The sequence below is a fragment of the Stegastes partitus genome, unplaced genomic scaffold (assembly GCF_000690725.1).
Source record: "Stegastes partitus isolate 25-593 unplaced genomic scaffold, Stegastes_partitus-1.0.2 Scaffold995, whole genome shotgun sequence".
Lineage (NCBI taxonomy): Eukaryota > Metazoa > Chordata > Actinopteri > Pomacentridae > Stegastes > Stegastes partitus.
The window spans coordinates 237661-259153 of NW_007578726.1; the positions used below are offsets into that span (position 1 = coordinate 237661).

Sequence of the window (21493 nt, forward strand, 5' to 3'; positions counted from 1 at the left end):
GGAAGCAAAGCAGCGGAAATAAAAACACTCAACTTCAACAATCGATGCTTTCTATTCACGAGCATCCTTTAGAAACGACGTCCGGATCAATTAAACTCAGGAGAAAAAAAAGATCACAGCGGCCATCTTTAACCATAAAATCAGCTTTACAAGCGTGTCAGCGCCACACATGCAGGGATGTTTTACAATTTCTTGCAGAGAAAGGCCCACGCAGCCAGAACCGGCGTCTTTTTCCAGGGTTTGTGTGTCGTATATCTGTCCGTGGCCTCCACAGAAGGCTTCTGTCAGACCCCTCCGGTCTCATTGGCGCCGGGCTTTGCAGGGATCTCTTCCAAACCCTCGTCCACCTCCACTTGCCAGGTGAGATTGCCTTTCTATCGCTCTGGAATAGCCTCTCGACGGAGGGCAATGAGACGAGGCTCGGCTAACAAGGCTGAGGGACGCCCCCGCTGCCTGGTCACTCGCAGGAGGAAATAAATAATAAACCGGCCAGAAATCTAATTCATTCCAAAGACAGAATAAATAAACGGAGCCGTGTCAGCAGAAGTGAAACCGAGCCGCCCGGTTCTCCGGCTTCAATACTCACAGAGCGGCTGTGAGCTGTAGTTTCTTTCTGTTTCAGTGACGGTGGTTTATTCTGTGGATTCTGTCAACTTGAAATGTTCTTTAAAACCCGTTTTCTAATGTCAGAAAACGTGCAAAAATCAGCTTCAGGGTCGTTTCTGAAACTTGTTTTTTTACAACTTAACCATGAACTGGGATTTTAATTTGATTCAAGGTACAAACATGAGCTTCATGCTGCTTCAGCGTCCGATCACGTCCACGTTTCTTTACGTTTCTCTCCTGCAAGAACGTCTGAGTTGCTGGAAAACGACGTCGATCCACAAACGTCACCAATGAGACCATTTTTAAAGCCTGAAATAATGAATCTCTATGAAAAAAACAAGCTCAACCAGTGGCATTGATGTTACTTGTCGACTTAATTTGGATAAACCTAATTAAGTTTCCTGTTACCGATTAAAGCAGCTCATTTAATTCAACAGTTGTCTTTATTTTTCTTTTTTTAGTGGATTTGCATTTTAGAAATCTGCAGACACGATTTGAACAAACGATTAAAACTATGAGAGTCTGGTTCTTTGTGGGAGAATCACGCTAAGCTGGGAAGTAATTAATCAAACTCAGCATCACACTCTTTCATAACTGGATGATTTGGACTCTCGCCATGTTCTGAAAACGTTATCTTAGCACGCCGGCTAATTTCCTGGTTAGCTGAGCGCTAACGCCTGTCCGTGCTGCCCTGCGTAGCCCTGATAGTGTCGTCCTGACTCACGGCGCCCCTCCAGACATCCTGCAGAGGTTGACAAACGCCACCGTCGCAGCCCGGCGCCGCCCAACAGCGCTCTGGGGGACGATCCCGGTTGGTTTTACGACGGGCCGCGACACCGCTTGATGCTTGAGTTATGACTCTTTGGAGAAAATCGTTGCAAAAGGGATCAAGTTTCATCTCGCAAATAAAAATGATTAATTCTGTGACAAATAACGCCACAAAAAAAAAAAGAAAGCGGGCTCGATCCATCCCCATTAAACGTCTAAATTGATCACACTCTCACAACCTGATTCGTCTCAATTTGCTGTAAACACAAATTGAATGAGAGCAGCCATTGATCCCGTGCCTGGGGTGAAATTTGTCATTCTTGTGTTGATGAGGATAAATTAATGTCAACTGAAGCACACTGTTGTTCTGCCTTTTTTTTTTTTTTGTCTTCTTTTATGTGAATTTCACTAATGTTCATTCATGTAAAAGCCTCTCTCAGGAAGCAAAGCCATTCATTAAACACTCAGATCGAGGCTTTGATTGAATGATTATCTGACTTTAATCAGTTCCAAAGTCTTAAAGATGACTCTTTGTGAATTCTTCGTGCTTTCTGCTGTTCTTCACGGTCGCCGTCGTCGCAGATCGACTCGTTGCACACTTCTTCCCCTCCTCTGTGCCTCCACGCAGGCATTACCATTCGCAGACGGCGCGATCAAGGCCGAAACCTTCGCTCTTTAGCGGCTACGCTTCTTCCACGGACTGCGTCGTCATGGCAACAGAGGCGAGCGGGAAGGGGAGGAGGAGGAGGAGGAGGAGGGCATCTCCGACTCCTCGTCCACCTACACCTTCGCTGCCTCGCTCATCCTGCTGCCTCCACTCCTCTCTCTCAACCGCGAACCAGAAAGCCGAGAAGAAGAGAAACCCCCGACGTCTGCGTTGACTTTTGACAGGATTTGACTCAAAGCTGCAGCAGGCAGGCGGACGCTAAAGTGGGAAACTCTCGGCGTGTTTACGTGCACTTAGCAGCCGGTCGTCCTGTTGACTCTCTATAGGAGGAGGACTTGTGAGGCCGCAGGTGAAGCAAAACGCAGGTTGTGCAAACTGTAAAACGGTTTAGGAAGAAATTTGGTGAGTTGCTGCAGAAAAAAAATGCAAAAATAAAAAGTCGTGTGACCCCGTAAGCCAACACAAATTTGTCATTTGGTCGTGTCCAGGAGAACACTCCAAGATCTATGACTATGTCGACTGTAAATGCTCACAGTTAGAATGTGATCCCTGGACTTTATAAGCTTTTTTTTTTTTTTTTTTAATCACTAATTAAAATTTTGCAGGTTTGAGTTTATGTAATATTATCTATTTTTATTATTAAATTGATTTTTTAAAACTAGTTTTATTGTTCATTTTATTCTCTTTTCAAACTTTATGTATATACTAGTTATGTGTTATTTTATTTATTTACTATTAATAATAATAATAATAATAACAACAACAACAACAACAACAACAACAACAACAACAACAACAACAACAACAACAACAACAACAGTATTGACTTTGGCCTTGTGTTGGTGGGTTTACCTTCTACTTTCTTTTATTATTCCACTTGTTCTATTTCTTTATTTTTGCCTCCAATTAATGTTGTCAATTAACCAATCAAAAGCTTCCGAAGCCATGACATCATCATCTGGGCTTTCCCAAATAGTCTACAGGCATATTAATCTTAGTGGATGTAAACTTCTGACTTTGAAGATAAAAGATTCTCTGAAAAGTTTTCTGTCTCATTATTCTGGTGTTTAGCAAATAGAAATAATGTTGGTGATCCTGACTGACCTGAAACAGGAAAAGTTTAGTCTGATTTAATGTCAGACGGTGAGAACAAAAAGGTTTATGTGTCTTTTAATACAGTCTGTAAACATCTGTATGCATACATCTTTATCAGTATCTACATATAGATTTAAATGATGTGCAAAACATGCATTCATGCCACCAGCTGCTGTAAAATGTGTCTTAAAGCACATTTCCTCTGCTCTCGGGTTCAACTCCGTTCATATATTTGCACTTCACTGAATCCCACATACAGTGTCGAGCTAAAACGCACCTCTCACCATCCTCACGTGCACTCTCACATGCACGCTCACACGCATACGGATGTACACTGGTAGCTCAGGGGAGGCAACACAGGCTCTTTGAAAAACAGGTCGGGTGGAAGTCCTGAGGTTAGATTTTGGAAGAAGTTGTTCTGGGACTTAATTAGTAAAAAAAAAAAAAAAAAGGGCCCTCATTGGAGCGGGAGAAGTGCCCACGAGCTCTACTCTGGAATCTGGGACAGCCGAGGCTCCCACTCATATAAAGCTGCAACACAGATGCACACACAGAGATGAGAAAATCCTTCCATTAAGTAAATCAAAGCCCTATAGGTGCTGCCAGCCCCATCTATCTCTGCAGTATAAAATAGCCGCCCGCCGCCTATCGACTCGGTGGGATGATCCAAAAACTTTACGGCTGCTCCTTTGCGGTGGATGGCAGCTGTCAGCTCGGATTCACAGCAGTTATAGTTATTGATCTGTGTGCTCAGTAGCTTCCAAACAATCCTGGCCCACGCGTTAAATCATTAGGCTTTCAGTGCAGCCTTCGGGCCACAAGGAGGAGACGGTGAAACGCAGGAGGAGCGCAATTAGAGAAATTATTTCGGTCGACGCCGAACACAGAACAACAGAAGAGAAGCGGATCATCGACCAGGAGGGATTAGAGAACTGTATGAGGATCGGTTGGTGCCGTTTCTGGATCCTAAGATTCAGCAGCATCCTGCAGACCTGCAGAGGATGCACTGTACAATTATTTTTTTTTTTTTTTTACCCATTTTTAAGTATTTTTAAATTTTTTTTATTTATTTTTTTGTTTGTCTTTTTGCAATTTACTCGTATTTTTTTTGACTTTTTATAATTTATTTGAAAAGATTTAAATAGTTATTTATTTTCCTTTTGAAAATATTTACCAAAGAACATTATGTATATAATTACTTTAAATTTTTAAATATATATTTTTTAAACGGTTAATGTAAGATTTGTTTTTGGAATAAAATCCCAGAAGAAAATCTCCATTTACCAGAATATTAAGAAAAAATAAATAACTAAAAATTTAAATAAATAAATCAGGCCAAAATTGTTAAAATAAATAAATAAATAAATAAATCCACATCAAAAATGTGCATTTGTATTAATTTGTTCTTTAACAACATCAGAAATAAGTTTTGTTATTTTACTAATATTTGCTGTTATTTAAAAGGAAAAATTATGTTTATTAAGGACCGAAAAATGGAAAATATATATTTTTAAACTGTCACTATAAAGTTTTGTGAAATTACAGGTAATATCTTGTACATTCACAGAAACAAGTGTTAACTGACATTTTAATTGGAAAATTAGGAATAAAAAAAAAAAAACAAGTAAAGAAGAATATTATTTACTTGCTGTTATTTCAATAGTTTTTTTTTACAATGTGTGACAATAAAATTACAGTTTTACTGTATTTAAATCAGCTCAAAAATATCATTATTACGCAGATATTTGCTGCTATGTTCACTGTTCTTGCATTTTTTTAATGAAAAAATATTCCAGTGTTTTTAACTGTTTGGTTTTTTTGTTTGTTTGTTTTTTGGCACACTTGCTGCCAGATGTTCACCTCTTTGTGTGGGGATGACTTCATTATTTCACCATTTCATGTAGTTGCAGCTCAAACTCTTCACAGGAACCTGTTGTTCTACATAATGCATCGTTTTCAGAGCTGCTAAACGGACTTTTGTTGCCTCATCACAACAACAGCAAACATCTTTTCTGTTCTACATACATAAAATATACAATACCTGACCTAGAAAACGCATTCATGTTCCAAAAAAAGGTTCAAAACTGAAATCTACATGTGCATAAACTGAACAGCGGCGGCTGCATAATCCAAAGTGTGCCGCCGAGGCTCGTCAGAGGCGACCGTATAGAAAGCAGACAGTCAACCGGAGGTTTCAGTGCAGGGAAGCTCTCAGAAGAACAAAGCAGAGCAGAGCAGAGAAGAGGAGGCATTTAAATAATACGATCACTTACTTGCAGTGCTTGTGAGGCCCGCTGAGTGTCTCGATGACAAAGCATTCGCCACCGTTTAGGCAGTAGGCCAAGTCCTTCTCATGACAGGGTTTGAAATGCTCCGAGTGCAGCGGAGGGACGGTCGGAGACGCTGCAGAACAAAGAAGGGAAACCTCGTTAGCCGCAAATAACCCCTAATATATGAACATGCACACATACTCCTTTAAAAACTGTCTTTTCACTCCACATCTCTGCAAATAAATCAGCCCCCACGGCGGCGGGAAAACACAATCTGTTTCTGCAGCTACTCGTGCTCCACCCAGAGATCCATAACGGCAGCGTAGAGCGTAGCACGCGGCGGATAATACCAGCACGCCATTGTTTGTTTAGACCCCGCAATGTCACCGGCAAAAAAAAAGATGGATGGAGGACGGGTAATAATCTGTCCTGCTGTGATTAATACTCGGCGGTCACTGTAGTGCTGTCGGAGTGCTCGACTTCTCGCGGTGATTTATCACAACAGGCGCGCTTCTGAGAGGGAATCTGCATCAGCGCGCACCAAACGGACGATCCTGTAATTGAAATTAATAAGCGAAGTTGCTCAAAACAGAGCGAGAAGCAGCTAGAAATGTGATGTAATTAATGGCGTTTTAGCGCTCATTGAGGATAATGTGGAAAACAACAACAAGCACCACAAAACGAGATAAATGGACGCGTTGAGATGGGCGTCATCCGTCAGCGGCGTTCTGAGGAGTTCAAGGCGCCGAGACGTGCGGAGAAACCCGATCCGCACCACAGATGATGTTCTTATTAATATCAGACCAGACTGCTGACTGTTTCCTTTGTGCTTACAAATGAAAAACGAGTCTGCTAAGGGCTCTCATTAGCCCAACCTCAGCCACGGCGTTTATAGATGAGCAGTGATGAGCCAGAACTTTCTGCTTCGGTGACTAAGAATCGGTTTCACTCGCAGGATGCTGTTATTTCCACCATGTACTGATTACTGTATTAGGTTGCTCTTTAATGGTGTGTGGGAGATACATCCGAACGAAGCGAGGATCTCTCAATCCGCACACGGAGGGAGATTAATGCGTCCAGTGGCGACGAGGGGGAGGTTGAGTTATTTAAACGTGGCCTCAGATCCCTTAATCAGCAGGACGAGCCGAGCACGTGGCGGGCGGCGCTTCGAGACGCCGGGCTCCGGGGATCTTCGGCGACCTTTGGTAATTAGCCGGCGAGGGACTGAATTCAATGTCAAAGAGGAGGACGGGTCGGGCGCTGAGTGAGCAGCCAACCGAGGCTTCTGTTTGATGAAGATGTCGGCAGGTTGGACTCGAAAGGTCCCGTTTCGTCGCCCTTTTTAGCAAATTGAATTAAATCTCACACGTCCCCAGAGTGTGTCGGAATTCTTTCCAGCTCAAAACACCTCAAAGACGGTCATTCCATCGTCACTGGTGGATTTAGTTTGGTTCTAAAGCAGCTGGTGGCCCCGCCCCCTTCAGGAAGAAGACTCTCTGCATCTGGTAATTAGTGTGCGACACTGTGAGGCTCGTTTTACGTGGAGATATCTCTGAATTCTCAGCTCAGTTGTTGTTTTTAGCGCCCATGTTTGTCGAGTTTTTTAGTTATAAAATCAGTATTGCAGCAGCAGACGAAGCTGCTGCTGGTTCACGTCTGAATGAGTTTCAGTCTCCTTTTCGTCCTCGTTCTGCCGTCTGACGACAGAAACAGTAGAAACTCAATGAGAGCAGCTTTATTGTGTATCAGCTGATATTAAAATGCAGTTTAATGAGCACAGAGAGCAGGAGAGAAGCTAACGGATGCTAACAGCTGGTCCTGGTTTACTGTTGACATACGATCAAAGCTAAAGCTAACGTTAGCCACATTAGCTGCACAACATGCTAAAACGAGTATTCTCTTATTGCTGTGCTGAAACTAGCATCAGTAATAATCCACCGGCTCCTCAGATGCTGGCGGTGCATGAAGACTCTCTGTTCACTCTTACAGCAGAACATTTTAAAGTGTTTGGGGTTTTTGTTGTTGTTGATGAGAGTTTAGCAGAAGCAGCTGTAGACATTAAATAAACCCGACGAAGCATTTTGATCGGTTCAGCTGGGAGCAGTGAAAGGGGCGGAGCTATGCAAATTCTACTTAAAAACCAAATAACATTCTCACTAAGTTGTAAAGTGGGAACGTCGTCCAATGTGGGGGATTTAAAAGGTCGTGGAAGCAGCTAACCAGAGCTGCTGTGTTTGTTTCTCATGTGGACCATCCTCCCCGTCCTTCAGAAAGAGTTTTCTTATGTTTCTAAGAAAACTGCTCCAACATTCAGGTAATAATCAAGATAAGTTTGAGCTTGAAATCTTTGCAAACAACCAGCGTCCCACACTGGGGTCAAACGTCAGGACCTGTGTGACCCTCCAGGGAGGAATCGTTCCCATTACAGTGACCTTGAGCTTCACCGTGAAGACCTCACCTGCTCCAAAACCACAACGTAAACTAAGTGATAAGTGACAGCCGGTTTCTGATTCTGCATGTCCTCCTTTGCTTGCTTTACAAATCCTTACAGTTTAGCAGCTTTTCTCAAGAAAACAGTACCGCGATTTAAAAAGATCCACACGACAGCGATGCGAGTAGCAGCATTTAGAATAGAACAGAATATCCTTCATTAGTCCCACAAAGTGTAAGAAAAGCAAGAAAACACAACTATAGACTAAAGAGGCGACGTATGTACACTATATATACAATTTAAATAAGGAAAACAGAAGAACGCAAGGATGCTAAGAACACAAATTTAAGACATATTTGTAATTAAGTGAAAATCTTTCAGGGATTCTCCAGATCATCTGAACAGAAATGCGTTCTAGGTTTAGCTTCAGGAGCCCGTTTTAACTACAAAATGGAAAAATAAAATCAGTTTTAAACAGCTGACGGTTATATCAGGAGGACTTTGGTTCTGCAGCCCGTCACTCACATTCAAAGCCGATATTTAGCAGCTAATGATGCAACAAGATGCAGTGAACGGTCCAGTAATCACAACCTCCTCCAAACAGAAAACAATTATTTTAGCAACGTGGAAAGTTCTGCATCCCTGTTTTATCTTACCGGCTCTCACGTTATTCAATGTCATTCAATCCGACTACATGATTAATACGCATCGTGCACTCGTGGTAGCTACAAGCAGGCGGGATTTCCAGGATCAGCTTAGCGAACCAGCGATGCAACCGTCACCTCAGCTCAGCCCACTCTTCTTTTTCCAAAGCTTCACTTTGCTGTTGATTCCCGAAGACGAGATTTAATTCAATTTAAAGAATCTTGCTACGGCGCTGATTGAATCCGCAGAGCGTCCACAGCACACGGAGACGAAGGCCAGCGTCACGCTCGCTGCTCCGTCATCCTTTGCACTTCTTACTTCTGCAACACAGCTAGATTTTTATTTTTTTTTGTGAAACATAAAAGATGTCCCTCCAGACATGATTTCATGCTTGGACTGCGCGGCGCTGTTTTGTTAGTCCTGGCAATAAGTGACAGAAGCGCCATGTGTCGTCGTCTCTCTTTGTTTTCCGCTGACAGAGTTGTCAGAACGCGCCGTGGCTTGTTTAGCTTTAACACTCGTCACCTGTCAGCTCAGACGCACTCCGACACTCGGATTTTATATTTTTAAGGGGGGAAAAAGGGAAAAAAAAATCATTTCAGTCTGCTGAAAATATCACCGCAAGTTTAGAAACATTGCTGGCAGAAGGCAGGCGTCAATCACCGCCGAAGAAAACAGTCCAATTTACTCCAGTGTGCAGCGAGCAGAGAGCCGAGGATCGATACAGCGTCGGAGAACAGCAGCAGCCTCCACTTCAGCCTCGCCGCTCTCCTCCCGTCTCTCTGCTCGTTTTCACCTTTGCATCGACTCCGCAGACATTAATGTCACTGTTAAGAATTTAATGACGAAAAAAAAAAAAGGTCAGTCGGAGGCCCTTTCTGAACTTGTGAAAAAACGCCACAGACGTCTCCGGGAGAGCCGAATATGCCACGAGGAGATCAGCGGCGGGATAAATCCAATCACCGCTGGGAGCAGGTGATGCAGTATTCATGATTTAATTATTGCTCTTCCGTTTTGTAAATCCAGATCAGCAGAGGGAATACCCGGGATGAATTTCAACACTTCAAGCCTGAAAGTAAAAACCCGTCTCCTCAGACGACTCAAATCACCAAATGTGTTTAAAGCAAAAGATAAAATTCATCGCGTTGCATCGACTTCTGATTGTGTTTGATGTAAACCTAAATTCAAAACTAAATTCAAGTTTTAATGTTGGATAACTTCATTTTTCTCCACCTCCAGCTTCATCTTAACACGCTCGAACGATTTCAGACTTTGTGTCAGGAGTGATGATTAAAATACTTTTAATTGTAAAAAGGTAATTCCTAGTTTGTTGGCTGAATATAATTCCATTAAAGGTTTTCACAACTTGCAGCATTTTTATGTTGAACTTAAACAATATTTTTTAGAGTGTAGACTGGAAACATTTAGGTGAAGAACTCCTGTTTATTGTTTATTTAATTTATTTATTGTGTAACTGAGGACAAACATTATTTTCTCTGTTTAATCGAGACCGCGAGTGATTTGATTTTCATAAAAATAAACATAGTTTTGTATATTATGCTGTCATTAGCTGGCAAATTTATAAATTATGATTATTACTAAAAAGTGGTGATATTTCACTGCTGTAGATAAAGTTTGGTTATTTAAAGATTTAAATGCGACTTGGAAAGGGTTTTTTTGTGTGCAAATGGGTATCAATCTGCATTTATTGTCTAATCCTTTAAATCATATTGGTTTTTTTTTTCAACTCTTCTTTAATCAAATGTTGTCTTAAACATAAATACATTTTAAAAAATTCCACCATTTATTCGAACCAGAAGCGGCAAAAACAAAACGTCTCATTGGTATTTCTGCTTTCCGACGGACCTTGAACTGCTCGTCGGTGACGTTCTTAATCAAATGTCAATATTTCTTCAACTTTGCTTTATTCTACATCCGTCTTTTTTTTTTTTTTAAATTGCCAAAAATAAACAATTTGCAAGAGATTCTGTTTAAAAAATACGGAAATTTTTCTGCTTCTTGGCACAATTGTGAAGCCGTGAGTGACCGAACTGGGACCAACGTTAACGCGACAAAAATTCTCAGACTTTTTAGTTGAACTGCAGACAAGAGGAGGAGGCACGTATGGAAAAAATAAAATAAAAGTAGTAAAATATCGATGGTATGTAGAGCCTGGTTGTGTTGATGGTGGACAGTCGAGAAAATAAAAAATAGAATCAACATGAACAATTTTTACAAAACAAAATCCAACTTTTGTCATTTCTTTAAAAGCTTTTTTTATGCTTTATGTCACTCTAACTGTGTCATTTCTGAGCTCTCTCTACTTTTAGCTGTGGTTGTTTCCATTGAGGTGCAGGTTTTTTATAAAATGTGCAAATCAACGACCAGAAGCTGATTAGAGGGTTAATTACTGACTTCCACGTCTCAGCGAGTCGACTGCAAACATCATAAACCTGTAAATCACCCGTTTCTCTTCTGACTTTCTCTGAAGTTGGTTAGAACCAGAACCTGTTGGGTCGCTCTTTATTAAACAGCTCAAATATTTGGCTGTGATCTGAGCGAGGCCACGTCCAGGACATTAGAGTTAAACACACGTCTGCTGCTCGTCCAGGAACCACGACTAAAGTAAAGACTGTAGTTAGTTGAAATTCCTCCTGGTGTTTGCTCTGCTAATGTGACAGAGTTCTGGAAAGACATTCTCACAGATTCCATTTGTGGCTCCATTTCACATTAATTTTTATTATAGAAATTACACATCCGTGTCATATTGGACGATGATTATACCTTCCTTTGTTTCATATCCCAGTTAAATTGAGCTACAAACTAAAGAAAATGGCTTTTGATAGCTACATTTCCCCCCCATGCTTTTTTAAAAAATTATTATTTTTTGCAGCAAATTTGAATAAATTAATGTTTAAATACGCTCCGGGCAGAAAATGCAGTCGCTCTGTTAAATTGTCAAGGATTCTGCAGTCTAGACAAAACAGAACATCTCCACATGGAAACACAGATTCTTTTTTTCTTCCTCTTTTCTTTGCTGGCCTTGCAAATCTTTTCAAAATTAATTACCTCCAAACGCACAGTTCAGCACAATGTGCTTAAGCACCGTTCAAGTCGTGTTTTATCAAACAAAAACCAACAAAACCCTGATCAGGCAGAAGAAACATGTTGAAGTGGTGAACAAGTGGCAGCAGAATTATCATCATACATCCATCACTTCCGTCCAGTTTCCTCCTTCACCTGCACGTATGCAAACATCCAGATGTGTTTCAGGGATGTTCACAGTGCAGGCCTGTGTTAGCATCCATGCTAACTGATGCTACATCTGTCCTGTCTCACATCTATTGGTCCTGAGACCAAAGACCCAAACAAAAAGGGGACAAGGGGTTTTCTGGTGCAGGGAGAGCGCTTGTTAGCCCTGTAGTGGATCGTATTTAATAAATGAGTTTCTGAGACCTCTAAATCATCAGTGTGATATATTTTTGTAGGCTGAAAAAAAAAGATATATATATATATATTTCTTAAGTGATGTGTGCTACTGTCTGCCGGTGTTGTGCTGTTTCTAAAACAACAATTTCCCTGAAGTACTCAACCAATGGGATCAATACAGTTCTATCTAATCTCTAATCTAATCTATCTAGTCCGCCGTAGATCGTGATGCACCTGAAAATGCCAGATGGAGCATCAATGATACAAATTAAACCTCATCTATGAAAACTGTAATTTCATTTTATTTTTTTAACTTGTCAAAAGGTTCAATAAACACTTCATCCATCCATCCATCTATCCATCCATCATCTCTACACCTTAATCCTCACCAGGGTCATGGGGGGCGGAGCCTATCCCAGCTGACTCAGGGTGAAGGCAGGTTCACCTGGACAGGTAACCAGTCTATCACAGGGCTACACTTAGAGACAGACAACCAAGCACACTCACATTCACACCTACGGACAATTTACAATCACCAATTAACCTCAGCATGTTTCTGGACTGTGGGAGGAAGCCGGAGAACCCGGAGAGAACCCACGCTGCACGGGGAGAACATGGAGACTCCACGCAGAAAGATCCCGGGTGTCCTCACCGGGACGCCAACCGGTGACCTTCTAGCTACGAGGCGACGGCGCTAACCACCGAACCACCTTGCACTCCATTTTCAAAAACATTGTTGAATATTCTGGCGGTTACTTGGTGGTTCAGGCTTTTCGGGGTGTTCGGTGTGTCAGGTGCTCGATCACAAATAGAGAAAAAAAGACGTTTCTTGCAGGTAAAAGTACCAGAAACTAAAACCAAAGACTTCTGTTGGTGCTTAACTATGTGTGAAAATGAAATCCTCCACTCATTCTCTGTTTCTTATCCACGGTGTCTCTTATTAATTCCGTCACTGCTTAAATTAAAACATCAGATCGATGATATGACGGAGAACCGATCTGCATTTTACTGATAAACCCATATCATACTATTTTCCAGAATTAATGAATGAAAACAACTTTTTTTTCTCCCTCGTGATAAATCGTTCTGCTTCCATTAAACACATCGATTACTGTAATTAAAATGTTTTCGCACCATAACTGACGGATTTGTCTTGTTTAAATTCAACATAGAAAATGGTTTATTCCATAGAAAATACGTCTCAGCACTAAAAAAATACGTCTTAATGCTATAAATGCATCTTTTCACTTTAACATAACAGCCAGAAATCTGTGGAAACTTCACTAATCTTCTGTTTTCTCTCTCCTCCATCTGAAATGAGGCAGTGCATGGTGGTGCATATTGTTTGTTGGTGACCTTCAGCTGTTCACGACGTTTCCCGGTGCATTGTGGGATACTTTGAGTGCCTATCTAGAATGGAACAATTATAACTTAACAATCAGACTGACCTAGAAATGACTGTACGGTGAGTCGTGACTGATTTTGGTCACGGCCTTGTGGAGATGGGAACGTTTCCACAAACCTGGTGGATGTTATCTGGGAGTTCTAGTAATGTTCTGAGGAAAACATTTAAAGAACATTTCAAGGATATATATCATTTCCAGTAGCATCCCTATGAGGCGACGTGGGAGAACACTGGTGCATAAACGGTCTGAAAAGGTCTTTAAAGAGAAAAGCTTCCCACTGAAAACCATTTCTAGAACTCTGCAGAAGTTTCTCTGAATAAATTCTTGCCGGGAGACGAATGATTTGTTTGAAATCAACTGGACGTGACGCAAACTTTGGTAGATTGCACGATGTAATGACATTTTTGGATGCATGCTCTCTGAGTTTTCCATTCAATTTCCACAAAATGAAAACCAAGAGTGAAAAGAAGAAAAAAAGAAAAGAAAAAAAATTGATTTGAAATTTCAGTTTGGAAACTTTCCGGTTGGAGTCACTGATTGTGGTTTGAGAATTTAGCTCTGATTTTCCGACAACGCCGCATTTAAAAGCAGATCGTTTACTTATTTAAAGCCCGACGACGTTCTGACACACTTTGCTGTGCCGCTACTGGAGCTAACGGCACCGCCAGGGAGCGTCGGGGGGAGAAATATTTATTTAGTGCTGCTGTTACCGACGATCACTCCGCTTTGGAGAGACAGATGGAAAACACCATGTGTGCCAGCTTTAAAATTACACTGATTCTTATTCCTGGTTGGAATCCTGTGTTTCTGCCTTTTGGTTATTTTGCGTGCAGGGCGTCTTTTAAACTTGAAAACAGTTGAAGAGACAGAACAGAAGCTGCTGCTTCCACACAGTCACCGCTTTGTGGTTTCAGTATTCTGCTGGTTTCAAGAAGAGCAGCAGTTTGTGATTTTTATCGTTCAAATTGATACCGACGCTGTAATCCGAGTGTTTGCTATCGACGAATTGCAGTTCTGTTCATGTTGCATGTGCGTACATGTGCGTGCAACAGGTGAAACTCTTGTCCTACATGTGATTCTGCGACGGACCTACGGAAGAAGCGAAAAGTCTGCGAGGTTCAACAGAATCAGGACGAACCCAACCTGACATCAGGTCCCACCGACCAGATGTTGGTCTGCAGCTGCAACCCACAGACCAAACAGTGGCTTTGAGTGGAAGAGCCACCAGCTGCCAGGACTGAAGAAGACGCGTCAAGCCGATGAGCGAACCAAGAGAGCCCTCGTTTACGGGGTCATGCACTCTGAGATTATCGGTGTTGGACTGTCGGCTGTGAGTTCTCATGTAAAGTCTCGAGGTGTCTGAAGTGGAACATTCGGCTCAAATACCTGGAAGTGTCGCAAGACTCTTTAAACCAGAACCAAGCAATGTCATTAAATCTCTCTGATTTTAAGCTACCAGGATGTTTCAGGATCCATCCATCCATCACCTCTCCACCTTAATCCTCACCAGGGTCATGGGGGGCTGGAGTCTATCCCAGCTGACTCAGGGTGAAGGCAGGTTCACCTGGACAGGTAACCAGTCTATCACAGGGCTACACTTAGAGACAGACAACCAAGCACACTCACATTCACACCTACGGACAATTTACAATCACCAATTAACCTCAGCATGTTTCTGGACTGTGGGAGGAAGCCGGAGAACCCGGAGAGAACCCACGCTGCACGGGGAGAACATGGAGACTCCACGCAGGAAGATCCCGGGTGTCCTCACTGGGACGCCAGCCGGCGACCTTCTAGCTGTGAGGCGACAATGCTAACCACCGAGACAATGTGCAGCCCATGTTTCAGGATAGATTTGAAAATGAAAACACCTCCACAGCTCTTCATGGCGTCTCTCCGTACGATACTTCTGAGCTCTTAGTGCCCATCGGAGCCCATAATAGAACCAGAATGGACAGAAACAAATCAGTTTCTTTTACCTGAGATCTTCACTCATTCTAACTTGGGTGATTTCTTTTAACCTTTTCAAACACTGTGTTAGTTTGTATACATCCTTCAGTGTGTGATTTTTTCTGTCTCTTATTAACTCAGCTGATTTTAGACCTCCTCTGTTTCCTTTGCTGCCTCAGTAGTAGCTCTGAACATAAATACAGATTCATATGATTTTTATTGGATGGCAGAGTGGCTGTCTGTCACTGTGCAGTCTTTTTTTGACATGGAGTCTTGCTAGATTTGACTTTGTCGTTACCAAAGATGAAATTCAAGTTGAATGGTCACCATGACGACACGATGGAAGCGACCTACTGGACGCTGAAGGCGCTGATCAAACAGGACTTCCAGGTATGAATATGGCACAACTTCTTAAATCAGGTAGTTTTTGCATTTCATAGGTGCAGATTTAGAACTTCCTTAACGCACCTCACACATATTGTTAAACACATTAAACCATGTGATCCAGTGTTGTTGCCTTTCAGTCCTGTCTATTCTCAACTGGTTGGAAAAAACAATCAGAATTACTCTCAACTCACTCTCACACAGTCAAATATAAAACTCTCGTATAAAGATCCACGGGAGGGAAACCGACAGTCGCGTCTCCGTCCTTTCACGGAGGAAGACGCCACGTTTCCTTCGCGAGCAGACGGACGACCGAGAACCCCGAAGCTTCTTCGCTTCGCATTTCCAGGATTCTATAAGCTTTCATCACAGCTGCCAGTTACATACTTCTGGGTCATTTCACTGTGTTTGGAGGAGCCCTAATCAAAGAAGACTTTTCAAACACACCACAGGCATGCTCGGCAAACAATCCCTCCGTAAAGAAAAGGTCAGAAAACACAGATTTCTTCCCTGCCAGTCAATCTCTTTTTCTTCCCATCCAGCCCTCCTCCTCCCTCCACTCACTGCTTCAGCATCTTTTCATGTCTGCGTTCCCGTCTGTAGCCCAGCATTTAAAACAGCAGGGTCACCGCCAATTTAACTGCTTCTTTTTTTTTTTTATTATAAATTCTAAAACAAGGGCTCCTCTTTATTCCCTCCCAGCAGAGAAAAACAAATGCAAATACGTGATGCAACGCATTCGCCTACAGTTTACATCTGAAGGGCGACGAACGCGCTTCTGAGGAAAGTCGCTCCCAGAAGTGCAGCTTTACTGTAAGTTCTGCAAACGTCGGAGGCGCCGCCGAGCCGACTCATCGACTTTCAGCAACGCTTGTGCAACGGTTACGCTGTGTTTTATCATCGACCATTATCCCGCAATTGTAAGTTACAGAGTCTGTTTGATCCCCGGCGTTAAGAAACGACGGAGCTCGGGTTTAGAAAGAAGCCCCGAAACAAGATGACGTTAAGGTTCAGATGCAAGCACTCGGCCTCGTGAGAAAACGACAATTACTGCATTTTAACGCTTATATTGATCATTATTAGTTTTAATGATGCAGTCTTGCAGCAAACAAACAGAAATATGATTAAAAAAAATATGACAACTGAGTGAGAAACGAGGCAGCGGGGGAGAAGCCGGAGGTTGGTGTCAGAGAGCTGCCAGTCTGACGTTCTGCTAAAGATACGAGGTGGGATTCAGTACATTCGCTGACAGGGTGTCGAAGGAAGTGTTCACACCTGGACCGGGCCGCCAGGTTTGGCTACGGCACAGAAAAGGCACTAAAAAATGCAATAAAGTTAAGAAAGTTTTAGCGATGCATCAACAGACCCACGATGTCTGGGACGAGTTGGTGCAGCTGCTGTGGCTTAATAAAGGTGTTCTAATGTTCAACAAGAGTTCCAGGAAGAGGAGCAGAGGTCTCTTTAAAAATAATAGAGGAACAGGTTAACTCCTTTGGAAAAACCACAGGAGACATGGTCGCTTTCATTCCCTAAATCTGGTTAAATACAAGAAAAAGGACAAATTCTAAATAAAATCTAAAAGGGCCTTAATTAGGGTTCAAAGACGTACAAATATAGAAGATTTCAGTGCATTTCGAGGCACGAGTGAGTTTATGTGATGCATGGTGAGGCTGACGAGGAGCTAAAGAGGATAGCAGAGGCTAATAATTATAATTATAACAACAATGCAGCTTCCGGTTTAGAAATTTCATCCAAAAATCATCGCAGTGACACAAAGAGCTCATGTACCGGCTGTCAGACTCAGTCTACCTGCATTTTGGTAATTTGTGGTTGTCGGGACGTCTTATAATGACATGAAAAACGTTTATCGGTGCAAACAGGATGCTACAGACACAGCGAGCAGCACAGTTGGTTTAAATACACAGATTAGAGACGGTAGATTGTGAGGCCTGTTGCACAAGTGACTTAGAACACCTGCAGAGATGAGACTAGAGTGTTGCCGTCTCTTACTTGCAACCAAAGACGAGTTCAATGCAACTTGTTGCATGAAATGATTTCCTCCTGCATGTTCTGGGACTCACAGGATGCAGCTTAAAGAGCGTTTGCATTTCTAAACGAATGTCCAGCTGAGCACATGGCACCACACCCTGAACTGCTGCAACAAGAAAGAGAAGCTTCAAGATTTAAAGACGAGCCTTATCTCAGCCAGATACGTACATCCGAGCAGATGTCCGAGTCGGTCCTGCTCCTGGGACACACCAGGAAGCTTCACCACATCCAGCTGCTTCCAAACTGTTTCCTCCAACACGTTAAACTCTGAAGCAAAACTGACCAGAAGCTGGAAAAGATCATCTTGAAACCTCTCCCCCTTCACTCCCTGTTGTCTCCATGCTTCCTTTGTGAGCGGCTCACAGGTGTGTCTCATTTATGACCTCACTTCCTGCCTACACTTCCTGTGCAGGTGGAGAGAAAAGGTGTTTTTATTTGTCCTTTGTGCTGCGCTCAGTGCGGCTAAATGCTAAAGCGCTCACAGCCGAGCCTCCAGCTGCGACGCCGACGTTCAGCGAGGAACTTGTGAACCTTTCTGCTGTTTTTGTGGCTGCGGAGCTGCAGAGGCTGAATGGACTGTTTAGAGCACAGAAGAAGAAAAAGATGAATCTGGAGGCGACTGTGGAGGGCTTCACGTGGAGCAGGACTCTCTGCTGGTAATTCTGTGTTAAGACGATGCAGCTGCTGGATTTATGCAGCTTAATATCAGCGCGGTGGTCCGCTGAGGTTTGTTGTGGGTCATTTTGCTCGACTGTTTTCTTCTCTGGTTAACTCCAGGGAGGCTGCAGATCCCCTTTTTCTTCTCGCTCAGATTACATTCTAACTTCAGTCGGTTGGTTTTTACGCACTCCGCTCGAGCAAAATTAAGTAACAGCACTTTTTTGCGGAGGCTAATTTCCACCCGTGCACGTCGCTTATTATCAGCCTCGCCGTGACACTGACGCTCATCCTATTTCTCAAATTCAATTTCTCGTTACTGTTCCCGTAGCCGGGCTGTGATCTGCGGAGGTGTGAGGATATCATTATTGCACAGCACGATCCAATAAAGATAACAGCAAAACCTCTCGTGTCTCCCGCTCACCCTCGGCTCTTATACGGCACCTGTCCAATAAATATCCACCGAGTCATCTGCGCCCGCATCAAGGCTCTTTTTAAGATAAGAGCGCCGGCCTGTGATGTGATGTGTCTCTTTAAAATCGCTTTGAATGGCTCCGTTGCAGATTCCTTTGATTGAATTTAATGCGTTTTTGTGCGGCGGCCAAACACAAAATTTGAGGAAGGTTCTGCCAGCGAGGAGGTAAAGTTTGAAGAGGAAGTGGGATTGGACGTCGTGTTTCTGTGCATGCATGTGGGGCTCCGGCGGTGCAGCAGAGCCGAGCCACTGCTCTCACTGCATTGCAGATGCTTGGCCCGGCCCGGCCCGGCTCAGATAGATGTGTGTGAACAGGCCTCCGCGCACCGACTGTACGGCCAAACAAAAACAAAATGGCAGCGTGTCAAGATAGCGCCGCGGTCAACAGCGGGCTAATCACGGAAATCTGATACTACCTGCCTCCCCGCCGCTGCCTCTTCCTCGCAAACAGGCGGCGTGCATGCGCATAAAGGCGCTCCGGCGGCTCGCTTTGAGCACACCTGCACGGTGCTGATAGGCCCGCCACCACCGCTAATCTGTCTGCGCGTCACTCAGCCCTGACTGGCCCATAAAGTCGCCCCACTCCATCCTGTCCGCCGCTCAGATAGCATTCACCGGACGCCTCGGGGCCTAGCCAAATAAATAGCGCTAAGTATCGGGCCTCATCCCGTCCTCTGGCCATCTGGCTGTGTAGTGGAGAAATTCATTACTCTCCAGGTGATAGCTGCAGCTACTCGCTCTCCGGATTGGCTTTGCATCCCTGCGAGCTCCATTCTGACACTGGAGATTAGAATCACAAACCGGCTGCTAATGTGAATGCTGAAACCTCTGCTGCTGCTGCTGCTGCTGCTCACACCACTGCTTCCCAACGCTGCTGCTGCTGGTGGTATTATTACATCTCCACTATTTCTGCCACTGCTGCAGCAGCAACAACGATTCTCTCACACGGTGCAGGACAGTGCTGGTGATAATGCTGCCTCGCGGGGCTACAGAGACGGGATTATATCATATGCGAACCTTATCGAGTCAGGTTTAGCTTTCAACAATTTTAGGTGCAATAAGAAAAAAAAAAACTTACATGAAATTTGCTGAACAGTTTGCCAGAGAGGCTCCTCTGCTAACAAGTCTGCAGGAGAATAAAAGGACTAATTCAAAAGACTCAAAGAGGTAAGCACGTATTCAAGCTAAACCAGACGACTGGATTAAAGAGAGTTTCAGAACCAGGAAGCTTCACCGTCATCGTACCAAACAGACTCTTTAACACGTCTGCACCCACAATAAAGTTTAAACACTCAGAAAATCAGCTGCATGATGAATCTAACAGCAAGAATTCACTCAGAAATCAATATTTCCATACAATATAGAATAGATGTACTACGTCTTAATCAACTGCAATCCGTCATAAACACCTGGATGCTCCGTCTGGTCAGTTTGCATATTGCAGCCGGTGTTTTTACCCACAATCCTCTGCACAGTTAAGGTAAGAGCGCCCAGACAGCTCAGTTAACCAACACGTATGACCCGACTGCACGTGTGCTTCATGCAACAGCACAAAAATAAAGCAACATTCAGAAATCCTTTTCCAGATGTTACGAGAGCTCTGATGCTTAAAAAATAAATTAAAAAAACAACAATAAAAGATGTTCATGTAATGTGATAAATTCACAAAACTTCTGCCTGCAGTGTTCTCAGGATGTTCTGGGGATGTTCTTGAGGGAACAACTTACAGAACGCTCTTCTATGAAACATTCTTACAGTGTTCCACGATCGCAAAAGCGAAACGTTCTCAAACCGACATCAATAAAAATGTTTTCCAGACGTTATCGAGGCCTCAGATGACAGAACGTTCTTCATACAGAACGTTTCATAACAGTTTCAAGGTAGAACACTTTGTCTTTTTGTTGACAGAACAGATGATAGAACGTTCTGCTATGAAACGTTTCCACAATGAAAACAAAGGGAGGATGTTCTCAATGCTACATTCAGAAAATGTTTTCCAGACGTTATCGGGACCTCGGATGACAGAACGTTCTGCTATGAAACCAAACCATCCGCATGCAGGACGTTCTAGGGATGTTCTGGAGGGAACACAGTACACGTAAAAATAAAGCAGAGGTTAGTGTCAGAAACACGGTATCAGAACCAGCATCTGTCAGAGGCGACAACCCAAAGGAAACACGACAGATCGATGGATTCATTAAGCCGTCGCGTCGGAGACAAAACAAATCTCTCTTAAAGGATAAAAGGTGTAAAAAGCAGAGCGATAAATAATCCTTCAGGCTCGGAGTGAACGTGACGAGTTCGGGCGTTAATGTTAAAGAGCTGCGTCGGGTTTAAAGTGCAGGTTTTTTTTAACGCTGCTGCAGGTTTACATCTGTGCTGCTTCAACATGCGTACAGCACATGTGAGGTCCATGAAGTATTTAGTGGGATATTTTTGCCGGTACGTGGACGTGCAACGCGCTGAATGTTTGATGAGGTTTGTGCACCGCGGCCGCGTTGAAGAAAGCTGATGTTAAACAGAGATTTTCAGCGTTTCAGGAGAACGTTGAGGGGACAGAATGCATGTTTACTGTCTGTTGGAATTCATTATAATCAATAAAAGCTTGAAGAATCTGTAGGTTTTTCCTCCAATTCTGTGTTTAATAAGCTGTAGTTCTGC

At 43.1% G+C, this 21493-nt stretch overlaps 1 protein-coding gene across 1 annotated transcript in view; it reads right to left on the bottom strand.

The window, feature by feature from the left end:
* Positions 1–21493, bottom strand: part of LOC103366921 (pro-neuregulin-3, membrane-bound isoform-like) — a 234189-nt gene that overhangs the window by 179490 nt on the left and 33206 nt on the right. Inside the window, exon 3 of the mRNA XM_008294788.1 lies at positions 5410–5539. Within this exon, the coding sequence (XP_008293010.1) occupies positions 5410–5539 (130 nt within the window). The remainder of the gene's footprint in view (positions 1–5409; positions 5540–21493) is intronic.